This window comes from Adiantum capillus-veneris, chromosome 17, assembly GCF_014529385.1.
Source record: "Adiantum capillus-veneris isolate H3 chromosome 17, ASM1452938v2, whole genome shotgun sequence".
In the NCBI taxonomy this organism is placed as follows: domain Eukaryota; kingdom Viridiplantae; phylum Streptophyta; class Polypodiopsida; order Polypodiales; family Pteridaceae; genus Adiantum; species Adiantum capillus-veneris.
In genome coordinates this window covers 84,596,221-84,616,304 of record NC_140947.1, presented here as the reverse complement: position 1 = coordinate 84,616,304, position 20,084 = coordinate 84,596,221, and the positions used below count along the sequence as shown (strand labels likewise).

At 44.9% G+C, this 20,084-nt stretch overlaps 1 protein-coding gene across 1 annotated transcript in view; it reads right to left on the bottom strand.

The window, feature by feature from the left end:
* LOC147437605 (uncharacterized) overlaps positions 1-19,396 on the bottom strand; it is a 46,487-nt gene extending 27,091 nt beyond the window's left edge. Inside the window, exons 1-2 of the mRNA XM_086486584.1 lie at positions 19,249-19,396; positions 18,044-18,510 (exon numbers count right to left, since the gene is read on the bottom strand). Coding sequence (XP_086342710.1) covers positions 18,044-18,510; positions 19,249-19,396 — 615 coding nt within the window. The remainder of the gene's footprint in view (positions 1-18,043; positions 18,511-19,248) is intronic.
* Between the last annotated feature and the right edge of the window lie 688 nt (positions 19,397-20,084).

The window sequence follows — 20,084 nt, the reverse complement described above, 5'->3', positions numbered from 1 at the left end:
GTCATGCTTCTTTCTTCTTCGAGAATCTCCATGGCTGAAAATTCCTGAAACCATTTCTAACACAAAACCATGAACATACCTATTCCATGTAAAGTGACTGGAAAAAAATCTTATCTTCCTCAAAGACTGTGCATGCAATGTAGATGAACAAAGAGACGGAGTGTCAAACCGTTCACCGCATACACGCAAACAATGAGATCGAATCTTTCTCTTCTGATCTAAAGCAATCAACTGTGGCAATTCACAACAAAAATGCCCATGCGTCGTGCTCATACTTTCATGTGCTCTTTCCAAGACTGTGTCGTGCCAAGGAAGAGACATGAAATGTGACTTCCTTGAATGCATACTTTTCAGCTTTTCATGAACAATCCGCATACATTCGTGCTCATTCATGAGTGAAACGTGCTCAACGTACAATATGTTATGCATAGGAAAAGGGATCACGTAAAGACGTTGACGAAAATACAAGAAACGATCACGAATGAAACACTCGAACAATGCGTGCGTACTAATCATGCGAACACATAATACTTCCTGTGAGGGTTCTTTGGACCTAAGCTCGAGAGCCAAGATCGGTTCTTCCTGAAGGGATTCTTTGGACCTTGACTCGAGAGCCAAGATCGATTCTTCGTGATTGATCGAATCTACAATGATGTTAGCTTCGCTAGAAAAAGCATCAACTAACACATCATCCTTGTGAACAATCACGTCATCTTCATGCAAATCCTCATGCTTGTGAGAAATCACATCTTGATCATGCAAATCATCATGATTGTCATTGTCATCCAAATCATCATGCTCACCATTATCATTCAAATCATCATGCAAATCATTGTCATTCAAATCCTGTGTATCATGCTTTGGAGAAGAAGAGACTGAGAGAGTCTCCTTCTCCTGAATCCGTGCAATCTTCGCCTACACATTAGCAATGAGAGAGGGAGAATGAACAACCTTCTCTCCACGAATGACAATGGGAGAGTCACTTTTGGCATTGAAAGTGAACGTATTTTCCGCCCAATCAATGAGAGGGTTATGCTCATGAAACCATCGAATGCCCAAAATCATATCACAACCTGAGAGAGGAGAGACTCAAAATTTTCTTCGAAAAGCAGCTTGTTGAACTGTAAACAACACACCAAGACACTCTTTCCGATGAGAGAGTCCATACCGGGAGCAAAGCCAAAGACCTTGAGAGGAGATTTCTGACTAACCTCTAGGCGGGCTTTCTCAACAAGAGAGGGACTGATCACATCATGCATACTACCTGGGTCAAACAATACGACAAAACGCTGCCCCGTCATATGACCATCACATTTAATGAGACCCATCAATGGGAGGGTCAGGAGAAACTTGGGGCACACTCGTGTTGTCATTGATTGCATTGACAGAGGAAGTGGGTTCTGTGGATTCTTTAGATTCATTAGAGTCAAGCTTAGGACATGTTCTTTTTATGTGACCCTTAATGTGATAATGAAAACAACGACCTTCCTTAGAATAAGTGCTTTGCTCTTCCGATGTGATGTATCCTCCTAAAATTCCTTGTGCTACCTTTTCATCTGGAGTAAGCTTAGGTTTAGCAATTGTGTTAGCTTTACCCTTAGGTTCATTGGAACAGTTCTTTTCTGAGAGACTGTTGGAAGATTGGTTAGAAGAGTTACCGTTCTTACCATTCTTACCGTTCTTACCGTTCTGAGGGTTCTGAGAAGTCTGCGAGGTACTTGTGGAAGTCTTGTTCTCCTTAGGCTTTCCCTTGTTGTGCTTCATCTCCTGTGCAAGAGTAATCGCTACCGCCTTGTTGAGATCGATTGGATCGAAGACTTCTACATCAAACTTGATGTAGTCGTCTAACCCAAAAAGGAATGCCTCTTTGCCCTCATCATCCGACTTGCGTAATTGGGTACCTAGCTGCAAAACACGATTAGAAAAAGACATAACCGGCATACCGTTTTGCCTGAGAGCGCGCCAATCGTCCTTCAATCGTGCGAGGTACTAAGGTGGCATAAACCGCGCCTTGAGCTTGTCTTGGAAATCAGCCCAATTGAAGGAAAGGGGCATGAATTCGTCGGCTTCCTCTAGGTGCGCGGCTAACTGTTCCCCTTGCCATGCGTGGTACCAATCAATGGCATCACCAGCAAGGTACATAGCTGTCGTCAAAACCTTGCTATTTCTTGTCTTCTTAGTTGTCGCAAAATAAGCATTAAATTGATACAACCAAGAATGAATAACCGTAGCATCCATCTTACCATCATACTTACTGAAAGTCAACTTCTCTGTGACTGGGTTGTTGGAGTCCGCATCCCGGCTTGCTTCACTTGAGGAACTGCCGACATCTTTGGTTGGTTCAGATTTCGAGGCAAGAACTTATCGAACCAATTCTTGAGTGCAGAGGTCTCTTTGAATATCACGATCGGCCTCCAAGGCCGCTCGTCTTGCTTTGGCTTCCTCCTTTCTTTGTGATTTTCTTTCTTTTCGTTCATCGCGCTCGCGTTCCAAAGCAATGCGAGTCGCTTCTTGTTGGATTGCATTTCTTTCGTTTCATTCTTCGCGCTCCCGTTCCATGGCTTCTTGTCGTTCTGCTTTCCTTTCTAGTTGTGCCATCGCAACCCGATTCGTTTCTTGTTGTTGTGCCATCATCTCAATCATCGACTTGACCATCGCCTCCTTAGAATTTGGTACAACTCGTGGCGTAGATGGGGAAGGGGGAGGGTCGAGAAGGCCTCCTGATGGGGAAAACTCTTCTTCGCCACTCCCATGCTCATTACCTGTATGCGAAGTATCCATTCCGCTTCGGGTGATGACCATGCACTATGATCTTTGGTTTTGAAGTTCACGAGGAACTTAGGTTCTTGGGGTTCTTGAGGGTTCTTGAGTTCTTGAGGGTCTTGAGGTTCTTGAGGTTCTTGCGGTTCTTGAGGGTCTTGAGGTTCTTGCGGTTCTTCTTTCGCTTGCAATCTGTGTTAGAGAAGGATCTTGTCTTCACCTGAGTTCTGCTCTTTTCTGCGGACGCACCCCTTGGCGGCCTTGCGCTCACACCAAGGTTGCTTTTTCCCACCTCACGTCGATTGGCCAGCCACTAAGTGCACGGTGCGCTCTCAATGAGTGAAAAGAGGCACAAGGGGAGGCTGGACAAGCCATTCCTGTCACTCTTCAAAAACACGATTAGGAATCGACGCGCCCAAGCGAACTTGGGTTTATGCGACCGCAACAAGAAAAAAAAATCTTGTGATTCTTGTGGTTCTTTCCTTGAGTGATACAGAACACTGCCAAAGCTCTGATACCAATGTAAGGTGCAGCGGAATGAATGTTTAAACTTTGCTCAAGATGAATGCTCCGAACTGTGCTCAAGGTTCTTTTTGTTCTCATGGAAGGGAGAGCCTTCCGTTCTTAATGAGAGAGTGCAATGATCACAAACAAGTGAATGGACACTGTGCGTGAAGGTGTATGAGACTGAGAGATAGAGAGAGAAGAGAAATATGACACCAGAGACGTTGTAAAACCCTCCTCCGAAGGCCCCACTCTCGTTGGCGAGAGTGGTTTACGATTGATTGCACAAACTAGTACAAAGTGGATGCATGTGACTGATGCAAGTCTAGGCTAGATCGATGACGACGATGGGAACGACGAGACCGATCTAAGGGCTGAAAACTGACGCTTTTGCAGTGCTGTCCAAAAAACGCTGCTGGCTGAAATCTGAGGCCGATTTGCTGCTCTCCCAAAAACACTGATGGCTGGAATTGTCTGGCACAAAAAACGCTGATATGGGCTGGTCTTTGCGGCTGAAATCTGCTGGTCTTTAGGAGGGTCAAAGGCTGAAATCTATCGGTGCTTTGTCTGCTGAAAAACGCCAGCAAAAAGGGGGGCAATTTGGGGATCTTGGAAACGCTAGGGCTGCAATCCGTCTTGGAGGAAAAACGCTAGCAAAGTGGGGATCATGGCGATGATGCTTGCTAAGGAAAATGCCAAGGCTGAGGTTATCTTGGCGGTGACACTTCTTGATGAAAAACGCTAGGGGATGGATGTCTTGCTTGGAGGAGAAAACGCCACCAAGGGAGGTTCTTGCTGAGAAGTTGCCGGTTGAGCGATGGTGCTCATGCTGCCTCTTCTGCCAATTAGTGCTAGCCTAGGTTTGCTTATATACAAACTTACTCAATTTGCCCTACCTACTTTCCAACAAAAGTCACTTAAAAATAATAAGTGAAAAATTGTCAAAAATAGGGAAAATGGGCTAAATGCACTGGAAAATTCCCCTAGAGGATTTTGATGGGAATGCTTATGATCATGCTGTGTGCAACCGGAGGATATGCATCTACACTAAATGTCTGGACATGCACGGTCTGCGAACAGACTCACAAAAGTGCCAGATCACTTCCTATTCTAGACTGACTTGACGGAACTGAACCCTGGTCATGCTGTAGCTTGTCCACGGACACATAGGGTTGGATGTGTCACGTGACATGCTGGTAGAGTGGCCTCTGGGACTGGCAGAGCTTAGTCGCTTCTTCCTTCAAGAGTCTGGAGCTCGCTTGGCTGCAGCCATGGAGGAGAAGTGTCTTCGACAGGGCATTGTCTCTGTAAGAAGATGCGGGAGCAGCATCCAGAAAATTCTTGGTTGGAGTAGCAGATATAGCACTCTAGGCATGAGTTGACTAGAATTGAGGAGCAGCGTTATGAGTTTCCCTTCCATCGACATGCATCTCAGTGGTTGGAGGAGAAAATGTAGCAGGCTAGGCAAGAGTTGACTAGCATTGAGGAGCAGTGTCATGAGTTTGCCATCGACAGACATCTCAGTGGACCCAGGTGGGTGACAGAGTTACAGGGGAGTTTTTTGAGATAGTGGAGCCACGCGATGCGCACACCAATGTTACTCAGTTGAGGAGACCTGACAGATCAGTTGCTTCAAAGCCTGAGGATATGCGTGCAGTTGCTACTGACTTCTATCGCGATTTGTTGTCGGCTGAGCCTCAGTCAGAGCACCAGGATGCTTGCAAAGAGTAGGTTTGGGCACAGATGGCTTGCCTTGTTACCGAGGAGCTAGAGGAGCTCCATGAGGCCCTCAGAGCGCTCCCCGAGGTAGTTGTCCAAGGGACGATGGCTTGACTCTCAAGAGTACTGGACTTGCTTGGTTCAGATCTTTGCAACGCATTCCATTATGTTTTGCACACTAGCGAGATGCCTGACAGCATGAGTAGCAACAGAGGTAAAAGAAAATTAACCTCACCAATTATCGACCTTGTCAAATAGTGTACTGCATTTGAAGCGTAAAAATGTGGACAATAATTGCATAAACAAAGCGTACCTGTAAAAACTCGTCGGATGACGCTTGCGGGCAATAGGTGGATCATATCCTTGTCTGAGTGCATCACAAGTCAACAAATTGCCTAGGAGCCATGCCCTAGCAAACTTGCTTGACAACTTCTTGGGAGTGTAGTTAATGGTTGGCCTTGGCGAGTACTTTGACCATACAAGTCACAATATTACCATTCAAGCCAAAGGCCTTGCCTATACTTGCATGTAATGCTAAACAACCTTGTCTGCACTTGTTGCCGGCCATACTTACACTTTGACATTTGTCCTTGACAAACATCCCTTGGAACAAGCTCCCCCTCTAAGCAATGGTCCCAAAGCTTGCTTTCGCTATTGCAAAAAGTTTTGCAAAATTGAAATGAATGAAAAACATTAATTACAAATTTATTGTAATTACCGGTCATCAAAAACTTCTAGATGAGCATCTCCATCAGATATGAAGCACTTGCCGATGTGTTGACGCATGCCTTGCATGGTGTATGCTAGCGCTTGTCATATAATACCTCTGCACACAATGGCCTGCTGCCAAGAATCCACAATAGTCATACATACCCCTCCCTGAATACCTCCAGGTTCAAATGCAACTGACCAGAACGTCTCATAGCGACCACGCAAAATCTGACCACAACGTCTAATGCGGCTCTCACACAAAGATGCTCCTGTAGCATAAGCATATCAATCTCACCTCCCACAAGGCATCGCTGAAGCTCCTGATGCAACCAACTCCTCTTGACGTTGCAACTAGAGCCCTCCTAATCCCTGTACGTTCCATGAAACGATCCTGATGGAGTCAATGCGAAAAAACAGATGCTGCCACAACAGTCAACTTCGCTATCTTTGAGGCCGGTTTGGATGGGGAATAATCCGCATCTGAGCGACCTCTAGACAAGCGTGTCTGAAGTGACTGTCCTACCCAAGCCCAGGCTGAGCGTGCAACCCGAAGGGCTACATCCTTTGTCCAAGAATCCTCATGTACAAATACATAATAAGAGGGGCTCTCGGTGTCAGCAAACAAATGCACCACAATGTGCCTGCAACCTGCTGTATTTGTCGGCATCACACTAAACTTGGCAAGAGGCCAAAGTGTCTGTACCAAATCTGTCACCCCTAAGTCCCCTATGTGGTGGGAGAACTCGGTGGCCTAGACCTAAAGCCAGTCAAGTGTGTGCAGGGTCTACTCCGTAGGACCTACCGCTGTATGCAGAGCCTCAGTGCCTCGGGCAGCTAGAAAGAGGACGTGGACTCGAAAGCAAGCCTCCTCCATGTCGGGAGAAGAATCAGCTAGGAAGCGCATGAAGCTGTAATCGAAGAAGTCCCAATGCCTACGAATGTCGAAACTGGTCAATCCCCGAGGGAATGCTGCAAAAGGAGGGATCTGAACCAAAGGTGGCGGTCTCAGATAGGGCTGTCCCTCCCGAGCCATGCAACTCATAGCAAAAGCACCACCAAGAGAACGTCGCGCTACAGAAGTGTGTCTAGTCCCCTGCACCTAAGGAGGAGAGCGGGATGGGTCGGAAGATGAGGCTGAGGGCCCCATCGAGGAGAGAGGAGGAGTGGGAGGAGGGGGAGGCAGAGGAGGCGGAACGGAAGCGTTTGAGGGTGAAGGGGGGGGAGGGGGAGGCGACGAAGCTGAGGTGGAGGGAGCCTCCTTAGGGGGGTCCCATTGAAGGGGGTCAAAACGATTCCCTGTCGGAACCCAATACTACTGAGTTGCAAGAGGTCGGCCGCCAGGGGGAGCAGTGTGGTGAGCCCGTCCCTGTCAGCATTGGCCAAGCACTTGATGTCAACCATCAGCTGGCTGATCGCTAGCGTCTGTCGAGGTACCAGCCTGTGTGTTCTGGGTATCTGTCTGATGGGCCTGTTCAACCTTGGGAGATTGCGCAAGCACTGTGGGTCAAGATCTCCTGCGAGGATAGGCCTTCGCTAAGCGGCCCATCTGTTTGCAAATGAAACACTGGTTCGAGAGACCCGAATACTCCACACTCTGCCTAATCCAACCTCCACTTACCCGAGGCAACAATATCACCTTCAGGAGGGAGTGTGTGTCTCGAACAAGAACTCGCACAGTAGGCAAACCTCCGGCCTTGGTCACAACTGAAACTGCAGTGCATGGTGACTCGAGAACCGTCCCGAACATGGAACCAATCCTTGGAAGTAAGGGGAGATACTCTCTCCTCAGGTCCAAGAAGCCGATTGAAATAGGCAAGTCAGCCTCCTCCTCAAGCACATCTGTAGTAGGGTCAAAACCATGATGCCATCGTCTGAAGTAAGCTCGAGCTGTTCAAATGCCGAGCGGGCTCATCAATATCATCTTGGTCGTCATCTCTAGATACTCGAACTATATCTGGTAATACCCTCTCCCGAGGATCTGGACATCGGTGACCTTGTCCACATCGGAGAGGAGTCGAGCCTGAAGTAAATCCCGAACCTCGCCTTGATTGGGTCGAGTACCAATGCTCTTCGAGTACCAATGATCTTGTAGATAACCGAGGTGACTTGCAAGCGTTCCACTTCGACCATCAAGCTCACTTGCTCTTCTGGTGAAAGAGCAAGTCGAAGGGTCAGCTCCGCGGTGTCGGGCGAGGGGGCTTTTGTGGAGTCCCTCTGAGGTGGAACAGACGCCACCATTGTGTGTCTACTTCTATAAAGAGGAGGCGTTGGCGTCGAGGCGCTTACCAGGAGGCTGAAAAAAACAACCTACACGCAAGCGGAGAAGCGTGACATGAAGGGGACGAGGTGGGGGGTTTGGGGCGACGGGCAGGTAGGCAGGGCCGCCAAGGGGCAGGGGGGCAACTAGGATGTTGATGGGTACTTGCTAGGGATGCTTGATACTGCGAGGCTAAGGCTGAGTACTGAAAATGCTAATGGTCCTATGATTGTGATCAGCAGCAAATGGTGATGAAGGTGCTGAAATCTGCATTGCTGGAAAACGCTTATGGCTTGCGGGTTGAATGCTCTGATGATGAGGTGCAAAAACGCTGGCATGCTGAGGTAAAAACGCTAGAATAGAGGTGCCGAAATGTTGAGTTGTGGTGCTGAAAACGTTGGTACTGAAGCTACGAGTATTGGTGCTGCAATTACTGGTAGTTGCAGGTACTTCTTCTTCTGCTTCTTGCCTTAGGAAATGACTCCCTAGGATCACCTATATTGGGATTTCAATGTTGGTCGAGCAATATACTTTGCAAATCACGATCATGACAGAAAATAAAGCTAAAGTGTCACTTGAAAAACTGACTTAAGGGATTGTTCACATGCTTGAATGCTTAGACGATTGTACTGTGCAAGAAAGGATATGCAACTATGACTATGACCTGCCTGAACATGCACGTCCTGCTAGAGGCTCACAAAGTGCTAGGCTAGGTCCTATGCTAAACTAGGACCGACACTAGATTGTAGCAGAAGCTTGTGGGTGTGGCGCAAGTGCAGTGCGCATGTGACATCCCCCCTATTAAAGGTGAGACACAACTGCCGAACGTCTTCCTTTGGATGCTTTCTATACTTATGATGTTGAATGCTTCTAATGCTTGTGGATGCATAAGCCGATGAAAACTCCTCCAAACTTGTGGATATTCTGGATGTAGGTACTACTGCAATGTAAACACCGACCTACGAGTTATTGGGTAGCCTTACTACTGCCGCAGAATACTAGCCTTGATGCTAACTCTGCCTTGCGAGCAAGTACTACCACTCGAATAGTCCTCTCGTAAAAACATTACATGCTCGGAGGTATTTTCAATGGTTCCATGTCGGAAGTGGATGCATGTTACATGCAAATGCAAATGCAAAAGAGGGTTAGGGTCCTTTCTCCAACTCTTTCCATCTCCGCATACAAGGCAAGCAAATCTTGATATTCAAGATCTGGATTTTCGTGTATCCAATGTCGAGCTTCGTTCAAAGACTTAGCATAGCGATGAAGACAGGAGTGTGCCCGATGTGCGATGGACTAAGGTGGGAGTGGCTTGGGGTTCTTAGTTCTGCTTGGATTCTTGGTTGTTCTTCCCTTGAGTTCACGAAGCCGAAGCACGCACAGAGCTCAATTTCAAGTACAGCGAAAGTGTTAAAGGATTTAGCTCAGATCTAGTACTCCGCACAAACACAAGGTTACTTTACTTTACTTGACAAGAGAAACTGAACTGAAGACAATGAAGGAGAGAGAGGCAGAGAGAAAAAGAGAGACCACACTGCATCGGGTCCCAACCACCCTCAAGGGCCCCCTTGCACTGTTGCCAGAGCAAGTACCTGCTTTATTACTTGCACAAAATGCTGATACAATGATGCTAATGTTGAGATGCTGATGGGTACTAAATGTAGGCTTGGTACTACTAGGATGTTGATGGGTACTTGCTAGGGATGCTTGATACTGCGAGGCTAAGGCTGAGTATTGAAAACGCTAATGGTCTTGAGACTGTGATTTGCAACTAATGGCGATGAAGGGGCTGAAATTTGCATTGCTGGAAACTACTGATGGTTTACGGGTTGAATGCTCTGATGATGAGGTGCAAAAACGCTGGCATGCTGAGGTAAAAACGCTGGAATAGAGGTGCTGAAATGCTGAGTTCTGGGGCTGAAAACGCTGCTGATGAGGGGCTGAAAACGCTGGTGCTGAAGCTGCGGGATCCAACCAATGGGATCGATTGCCTATTGGAGTCCAAAAAATCCTTAAACGCTCGGTTTGCTAAGTCAAAGGGCCAGCAGCACTAGCACATTCAACATGCAATGAAGTAAGGGTGAGAGTGGCTTTTAACTACAGGCAGCAGTTTTTAGTCCAATGTAGGGCCTGGAAAATAAGTGATAGGTACAGGGTCCCTTGGGGTTCACAAAAGAAGTGCGAGTGTGTCCACCAAAAAGGCAAGGAGTTATATGTACTACAAGCTCAAATTCGCACCAAAGAGAAATCGTGTCACAAAGTGATGACATGGCATAACCATCCGGTAGAGAAATGGCAAAGTGGACAAGAGAAACTGAAGGGACTAACTTGAAGAACTTATGAAGCATCGGCCATGGGGCCCGAAACCCTTAAAGATAGAAGTTTGAACCATGAAAGGGATTTCTGTAAAATGCACTGACATGCTGACATGGCAAGGCCGTACGGAATTTCCGTGATTTGCGTTGCAGGTGCCACGTCGCAGGCTGTACAGATTTCCACAAATTATGTTGGCTGCTTTTGGGAATCTCCAGTGCTAGCTTTTGGGGACCAGAGCTTTTGGGTGAAAGTGCTTTTGAACTAATTTCTCTAGGGGCTTTGCTTTTAGGCATCCCATGTACTGCTTATAAGAGCCCATAGGGCCTCCCTCTGCAGAGCATCTGGATGCAGAGTCTAAAGAGCAGAGGTCCCTCAAGAGTTGTACTTTGCAATGATTAATGATAAAGAAATACCGAAAGGGCGCCAGACTTTGGAGCCAATACCACTGGCCACAAAACTACGTCGGGTCGTGTTGACTCTCTCTCTCTCTCTCTCTCTCTCTCTCTCTCTCTCTCTCTCTCTCTCTCTCTCTCTCTCTCTCTCTCTCTCTCTCTCTCTCTCTGTCTATTAAAGCTGAGTGATTTTGAAGTTTCTGCTCGTGTGTTGCTTTTGATTTCTCACTGTCCAAGCTTGTTACAGTGGTATCAAAGCTCAGAAAGATTCTTATTCTATGGAGGATCCAATCCTTTTGGCAGCACACGCAGGTTTTTGTGAGAGAATCTTCGTGTCGCAACGCCAGACTTATTAGCCACTCCCACCCTTACTTCATCGCGCATCGGACACGCTCCCGTTTTCATCGCGTTGTCTTATAGGGCATAAGCCATAAAGAACCCCAGATTACACGTGGGTTTTCGCGGAGAATTTGAGAGAGATAACACCTCTCAGTGTGGAGGCAACGAAAAGTTGAAATCCGGCGTGGGAACTGAAGAAAAGAATGAAGATTTGGACAAATTCTTGGCGGAACAGTTTGTCAAAGTGAAGTACAAAGGTCAATTGCAGGTTGATACATGTGTGAAAAGATTGATCAAGTACTCTAGAGACCCGAGATTTGCGAAATACCTTAAAAATCACCCGATTGATGAGATTTACTAGAGATGGCCAGCTAAAAGGACAGACGAGTGCAAAAAAAAAAGGCGGAACCTGTACTCGCAAAAAGAGTTGGACACAAACTCTTGAAAAGAAGATGAACCAGAGGACCACCAGAAGATAAGCCAAAGAGTTACATAGCAGCAGCCGAGCGCGGAAGAAAAGGAACGACGAAAGCAGGATTGGTACCAGATTTTGTGGGCACCACCAACCCTGACCAGCTGAACGAAAGTATTGAACTTTGCAAAGCATGGGGCAAAGTGCTAGACCAAGAAGCCCTTATCTTCTTTGATGGAGAAGCCAAGGTCAACTTCAATTTCAACCGAATTGGTGGCTTGACTTGGAATTACGCTCGAGGAAATGGGGCCACCATCCGAGGTTGTTCTAGAGGCACCCGGACGGGATGTCGCCATTACGCTGTCATTGGCAAACTATATTTGCATTGTCAGGGGTATTTAGGGCACGAGAACTTTTACATCATGCCTTTGGAAGGGTGTGACGTCCTCCAAGGAATCTCTTGGTTCCCCAAGAAGAGTGTTGTGGTCGATATAGGGCAAGGAAGTACATCTTGAAGAATGAGAAGGACAAAGGGGTGAAAGCGTGGTTTGGTGGTACAAAAAAAGGACCTATTTTACTTCTACCAATGAAAAAGTGGGGACTAGTAAAATTTTTGTAGTTTAGGTCAAAACTTTTCGGACCTTGTATTTTTAGATTCTCCTTTTGAAGATCTATCCACTGATATACAGTATGATAGGTAGTTTTTCATGTGACATGTAAAAATTGTAGCTCAAAGATTTGTCAAAGGTGCTGTCAAGGACAGTCCTTTTTGTACCACCAAAGCATGCTTTTAGCCAAAGAGATTGTATTTGATGTTAAAAATTAAAGGCGAGTCCGTTCCACTTGATGAAATCCAATCTTTTTGTTTATTTTATTTTCTTGAAAGAAATGAATGATGATTAAAGGTCGAATATGATTGTATTTGATGTTAAAAATTAAAGGCGAGTCCATCCCACTTGATGAAATCCAATCTTTTTGTTTATTTGATTTTCTTGAAAGAACTGAATGATGATTAAAGGTCGAATATGTCAGTCCTCGAAAAAAGAAAGACAAGATTTTTTGCAAGCTCAGGCTGATTGTTTCTCTGAGGGCTTACCAAGCGAGTTGCCTCCTTCACGTCTCGAAGATCACGCGTTTGATTTGATTCCCGGTAGTACATCACCAAACCGGCCACCTTACAGAGTTAGCCAAGCCCAAAATGAAGAAATAATGAACCAAAATAGATTCCCCATTCCGAGGGTCGATGATAAACTTGACAGATCTAAGGGTTCTACTTCCTTTAGTCAAATTGATCCGAAGAGTGGTTATCATTAGATTCAAATTGCTCCTAGAGAAGTCTACAAGACAGCTTTCGGGACGACTTTTGAGTTTGTATGATTATTTGGTGATGCCATTTAGCCATACGAATGCTCCAGCTACATTCAACCTCATGATGGGTAGGATTTTCAAAGACTACTGATCGTTTGTGGGCACTTTCTTTGACGATATTATTGTCTTCTCCAAGAATGAAGCAGAACACAGACACCACTTGTCGTAGGCTTTCCAGGCACTGCGGAAGCATAAATTGGTTATAAATGCGAAAAGAGCGAGTTTTTTCTTGCCTGAGATAAATTTCTGGGGACACATCTCTCAGCTCTAGGGGTAAAGATGGACCCGGCCAAAATTGAGACTTTTCTTGATTGGCCTAATTTGAAGAATGTTCATGAAGTTCAAAGCTTTCTGGGCTTGTTCATATTATCGGCAGTTCATTCAAAAATTTGCAAAGATAGCTTCTCCTTTGCATGTACTGACTCAGAAAGCAGTTCCTTTTACTTTGGGCCCGACAGAGATTGCAGTCTTTCAGACTCTCAAGGAAAAGTTGACTATGGGACCAGTGTTGGCCTTGCTAGACTTGCAAAAGCCATTTGAAGTTTACTATGATGCTTGTGGTCGCAGTCTGGGGGCAGTCTTGATACGAGAAGGCCATGTCATAAATTACGAGAGCAGGATGTTTTCACGTCCTGAATTGGTTGCACAGATTTATGAAAGAGCTTTTGGCAATTATCCATGCTCTTACGCAGTGGCGACACTATCTACTTAGAGCTGCCTTTACCGTCTTCATAGATCATCGGAGATTACGCTACTTCTTGTCGCAGAAGTAGTTTTTGGAGAAGTAGATGCTAACATCTTGTCACAGTTTCATTTCTAGATAGTCCATGTTCAAGGACAGAAGAATTCAGTGGCAGATGCGTGTCTAGAAAGCCCTTGAATCTGGCCATTTCCGCGATGCATCATCAAAATTTCAAACATATGATTGATCAATACGCCACCAATCCTGAGTTTTGCAGATATCTTTCACCAGATACAACGTGGGGAGCTAGTTGCAGGCTATTCCATACGGGGCAGCTTTTTGATGCGGAAAACGATGTTGTGTGTCGTCACACAGCCTTTGAGGGAAAAGGTTTTGACAGAGTGCCATTGTCCGCCTTTTTGGGGTCACCGCGGCATAGATACCGCCTCGAAGGGTGTTGAGTGTTACTTTTATTGGCGAGGCTCAAAAAGGATGTGGACAAGTTCGCAGTCGCTTAGTATGCCCAAAGATCAAGTTTGGCAGGCATAAGGCACCAGGACTTCTACAACCTTTACCCATACCCTTCCGCCCCTGGGAAAGCATTGCTATGGATTTCATTTTTTATCTTCCCAACACCCAAAGTGGGCATGATGGGATTTGGATAGTCATTGACAGGTTTAGCAAGCAGACCTACTTTATTTCGGTAAAAAGAACACTTAAGCCCAATCATTTGGCGAAACTATTTGTCTCACAGATTGTCCAATTACATGGCATACATGAGCCCATTGCTTCGGACAGAGACCCCCTGTTTACTAGTTTGTTTCGGAGGGCACTCTGGGAGAACATTGGCACACGGTTGCAGTTCTCGCCCTCATTCCACCCACAGACAGACGGGAAATTTGAGATAGCCATTTCAGTGGTTTTGGATTTGTTGAAGTCTTACATTTCGGATCAAAAGACTCAATGGGAAAAGTATTTGCTTTTCGTGGAGTTTGCCTACAACAACATAATTCCTTCATTGAGATTCAACGGGGAAGGCGCCATTTGAGGCCGTCGAGGGTGCTAAGAAGGTTCCCACCATTTCTGAGCATCAAAGACAAGATTTTTGAAGCGGAGAAAAAGCAAGAAAAGCAGATTTTTGAGAAAGTCTAGATGGCAGGGAAGGCCATCTAGCATTTCGGAGGAGGAGAGCTCGTCCTAGTCTGACAGTGACTAGATGAGAAAGAAGACCAAGGAGTTCAAGAAAGGGAGTCGGGCCATTAGGTTTGAGAGGTTTTCAGGCTACCAACACATCCATCATGCCCTTGAGTTTGTACGACAGTTTGACGTCGCCTTCTTTGGAGGTTGGTTCACAGAACACTCCAATGTGCGAAGGCCGGCATCTTACTTGAAGGGAACTCCATAGACATGGACGTCTACTCTGTTGTTACGCACAGAAGCACCTACAATGTGGTTAAAGTTGAAGAAAATTTTCACGTCAACTTGGATATCTGATGAATATGAAAGAGATGTCATCATGGCTTGGCATTACTTGAGAATGACTAAGAAAGATACATTGGATGACTACTGCCAAAGGTTTTGGAATACTTATTTGCCAAGAGAGACCAGATTGAGTGGTTTTGTTGTGCTTTGCCAAAGAAGATTCGAGAATATTGTCTGAACCAGCATTCTGACTCCATTCAGAGACTCATGGGACATAATAAGCAACGATTTGGAACCCATGCCGGCTCATTGACTTATCCTATGGATAGAATAGTATCCACCTCAACAAGGCAAGAGTCTGCCAGTGAAAAAAATGCCGGCTCATTGACTTATCCTATGGATAGAATAGTATCCACCTCAACAAGGCAAGAGTCTGCCAGTGAAAAAAATGAATCAGGGGAACTGGATGACAACTAGAAAAAATCAGATAGGAGGACCTAGCAAATACTCCGCAGATATTGGAACTTTACCTTGAGGCTTTCGGTCTAGCTTTGACTATTCCGAGAGATCTCGGAAATCAACAAGGTTGAATCTTGTGCAGACGGGACTACGCAAGAGGGGAGTCACTCCACTCCTTTGTCACAAGTTAACCAGACGGAATAAAGTCACTGATTTTCTTTTGGATTTCAGGGATTCTGATGGGCTGATAGTATTCTGCTGGATGATTTTATGAAAGAAGTACTTCGACATGGAAATTCCCAAAAATGAATCTGATTTATGTTTGCTCACTCATATAATTGTAGTTTGAAAGATGAAATGACTGCAACATTTCGGTCTTGAGATTCTATGGACATGATCACATTAAGAATTAGTCAATCTGACTAATTAGGTCCGGTGTGGATCTAGATATGATTGCTAAACACGTTTTCAGGAATCACGGTCCTAAATCTCGATGGTTTTATGTGATTTGATATGAATGTGATTTGATGTTTAGTGACTATCATCTTTGTGCAAGTGTTGGATTTGTGTCGTCTAATGCGTCGGTACTTAGAGTTAGTGTCTACTGATTGGTTTATGGCTTATATCTCATTTTGTAGGCGTAATCGAGGGCAATTACAATTCTTTCAAGAGGGGGATATGTCACAAAGTGATGATGTGGCATGATCATCTGGGAGAGAAATGGCCAAGTGGACAAGAGAAACTGAACGGGCTAACTTGAAGAACTTATGAAGCACCATCCATGGGGCCCAAAACCCTGAAAGACAGAAGCTTGAACCCTGAAAGGGATTTTCGTAAAATGCATTGACATGCTGACGTGGCAAGGCCGTACAAAATTTCCGCAATTTGTGCTACAAGTGCCACGTGGTAGGCTATACGGATTTTCACAAATTACACTGGCTGCTTTTGGGAATCTCCAACGTTAGCTTTTGGGAACCAGAGCTTTCCGGTGAAAGTGATTTTGGACTGATTGCTTTTGGGGCTTTGCTTTTGGGCATCCCATGTATTGTTTATAAGATCCCTTAGGGCCTCACTCTGTAGAGCATCTGGACGTAGAGTCTGAGAGCAAAGGTCCCTCGGGAGTTGTACTTTGCAATGATTAATGATAAAGAAATACCGAAAGTGGAGCCAGACTTTGGGGCCAATACCTCTTGGCACGGAACTACGCCGGGTGGTGTCAACACTCTCTCTCTCTCTCTCTCTCTCTCTCTCTCTCTCTCTCTCTCTCTCTCTCTCTCTCTCTCTCTCTCTCTCTCTCTCTCTCTCTATATATATATATATATATATATATATATATATATATATATATATATATATATATATATATATATATATATATATATATATATATATATATATATATATATATTAGAGGTTCAATGATTTTGAAGTTCCTATTCGTGTGTTGCTATTGATTTCTTGCTTGGAGTGTCCAAGCTTGTTACAAATCGCTTTTGCAAATCAAGCTTCAATTAGCTGAAGAAAACACAGCCGCACGGAGACTACGAAATAAACAGACATTTGACAAGATTTCCCACAACACCTCTCCACAAAACACAACTACAATTAAGAGGCTGCAAGTAGAGGTGAAACCTCGCGTAGATGGGTGCAAAAGGAAGGTTTTTTGCAATAAAATCCCTCGAAATTGGGGTCTATGTGGATTGCCAACTCTCAACGTATATTGTAATCATGTTCGATGAAGCACATGAAAGAACAATACACATTGTTGTCCTCTTTGCACTCTTGGAGGACCTAGTAAGACAGCTAAAAGATTTGTGTTTTATAGTCACCTCAGCTACACTTGATGCTGAGACGTTTTCTGCATACTGTTTTGACTGTAACATTTTCACTATTCTAGGAAGCATGTTTCCTGTCAAAATTATGTAAGCAAAGCAATGAGAGAGTGACTATCTAGATGCTGCACTCATTACTATTATAGGGACGCAGTTAACTGAGCTAAAAGGTGGTATCCTTCTCTTTTCAACACGACATGGAGAAGTACCAGATCTTGTATAAGAGAATGAAGGGGTTGAATCCCGATGTTTCAGAGCTGAATATACTCCGAGTTTACCCATCTCAGCTTGTGATAAAATTGGATTGTAGTGGCATGAGCATTGACAAATTGGCACCAACATCAATTTATCAACGAGAATCTTAGGTATGTGGTCTCGTTCTTGAATACCATGACTAGCTGGACCCCGAGGCACAACATGGCCTCCGTTTCTTATGAATTTTGGAGAGAGACTATGGCAACTCTCCACCATACTTATGTAGGACACTCACTTAGTCTGTGCACTGTTTACTTTTCTATAACTTTGAAAACTTTTCATAGTGTTAAAAGCTTAACTTATATTTTGCTTTATTTTGTAGTTTCTCAAACGAAATTTTTTGAAATGGAAACTTCTCGAAATAAAGGTTAGTGCTCTGATCTCTTCATGAATAGATTATGCTTGTTCTTTATGCAAGAATCATGTTTGTTTTTACCATGATATATATGGTTCATTGTAGCATCACAAATGTGTTTCATACGACCTTTCTTGATATATTTCTCATTCAATAAAGTTTACAAAAAAATTCACAAATATTGTCTTATTGTACCTTGAAAACATAAATTCCTATGACAAGGCCCTATGATTAAAAAAAGCCTTTAAATAAAAACTTACATTGTGCCACTCTCTGGCAATTGCAATCGCTGTGTCCTGAACGGAGGCCCGTTGAGCAATCAGTGCATCCAATGCTGTATAAATGCGCCCCCACACTTGAATCTCATGGCGTCTACGCAGCCCTGGAAGAGCTCGAACTGCCAACCATGTCAATACCCCAGCTGTTGCCAGTATACCTGCCAAAAATCCGACTATAACTCGCCATTGTGGAGTTGGAGGTGAAGGAGGTGTTGGCAAAGGAGCGGATGGTGACGCAGGAGCAGGTGCTGACAGTGGAGAAGGAACGGGAGCAGGTGCTGACAGTAGAGGATGAAAATTTGGTGGCACGAATTTGGTGCCACCTACACGTCGCTTAGCTAGCCGATATTTAACATGAGCCCACGAACGGCGATGGACAGCACGGCTGATCGGCAAGAGGAGTAGGCGGCACCAAGGGGCCGACAGGGGAAGAATGAGCCCGCACGTAGCTGACACAGCTCATCGTCAACAGAAAAACCATCATCGTCCCCGCCATTGTCGCCACCATATTTCCCGCCGAGAAAACAGTCGAGGCGTTTTGCATGCAAGCTCGTACTGGCTCCATCTTTTAAAATTTCAAATAGTATGGAGATTCCTCCCGTTTGTTAAAAATTCCAATTGTGTGAAGAGCTTGCGATTGTCCCCCTCATGAGTCATCGCTTAGTAACATGGGGTCTTTAATGAAGCCCTTGCCATGATATCCACGGTGGGAACTCCAAGCAAAAGTCACGAGATGCACGGTACCGTCTAATTGACGAAAAGTAAACAAGGACACAATTAGTAAACAAGGACAGGGACAGGTGGACGTTCGAGTTTAGTTATAAACGATGTTATGTTTGCCACTCATTGCACATGATGTGCGTCGGCGAGGTGGTTAGGCCATCAGTCTTGCAAGTGGGAGGTGTTGGGTTCAATTTGCTTGGCTGCAAGACGGGTGCCCATTTCTGTTGGGCCGTCCATCCGCCTCAAGATTATCGCAAGGGCCAACAATCGTTGATTCCACCGCCCAAGGGTCTTAAAGACCCACTGTTACTTAGTGTTCAGGCTTGTCTCCTCCGAGTATTGAGCTACCTCCGAGGGCCTCAAGACCTACAATCACCCCAATGTTGCACAACATTGGGTTGACTCTGCCCTAGAGTCATCCCAACGTGCCTAACTTTCCTAGTCCACCTATCTCCTCCCTCGACCTTGCTCCAACACTATTACTAGAATCTTCTCATCATCCTCCACTGCATTTGGGTGTTGGTTTAATTGCCAAAGCACAGGATATGACATCCCTCCCATGTATGCACACCCAGCTCCTTCCACAGCTCTATAACAACATCGTTGCCCCATCCCCTTCGTTTCTAGTTGTCTACCTCTCGCGGACACTCCTTCGCACATATGAGGACAAGGAGGCTTTGTAGCTCACACAAGTTGCAGCTCCGCAATGTCTAAAGTACACACACACACACACATACACACACACAATCTTTGTAGATTCTCCATTGACTTGGTTTTTGAAAATGAGCACCACATACTTGTCTAGTTTTTAAATACAAAATGAAACTAGTTTTGCTTGGTTGACCTTGCTATAGAAATTTGTTGATTTGGTTTAGTATTGACGTGTCGTAGCAAGTCACAAACAATTTGTTTACATATATTAACTAGAGGAATGGAAACATTAAATAGACTAGTAATCGAATAGGTATCTCATCCGAGAGTGTAAGGCAAAGAATGTTGTTTTGTCAAGCTACAAGAGAACCATGTGACTAGTTAAACTTGTTGTCATGCAATGGGGAATGACGAAAACTACAAACCATATGGTGCACACCATACAAATCTTCCATATAGAAGTATGGTGGGGACTCAGCACTATGTCTTCCTAGAAGGTATAAAGAATGGAAGCTCTACCCTACCTCGTAGTCTAGATGTGTTGTCCAACCAAACGCATGTATATGGAGATTTTGATGCAGATAACCAGCCTTTATGACTTATTGATGCAGATTTTTGTTCAAACAATTATGTTGTCAATTTGCAAAGC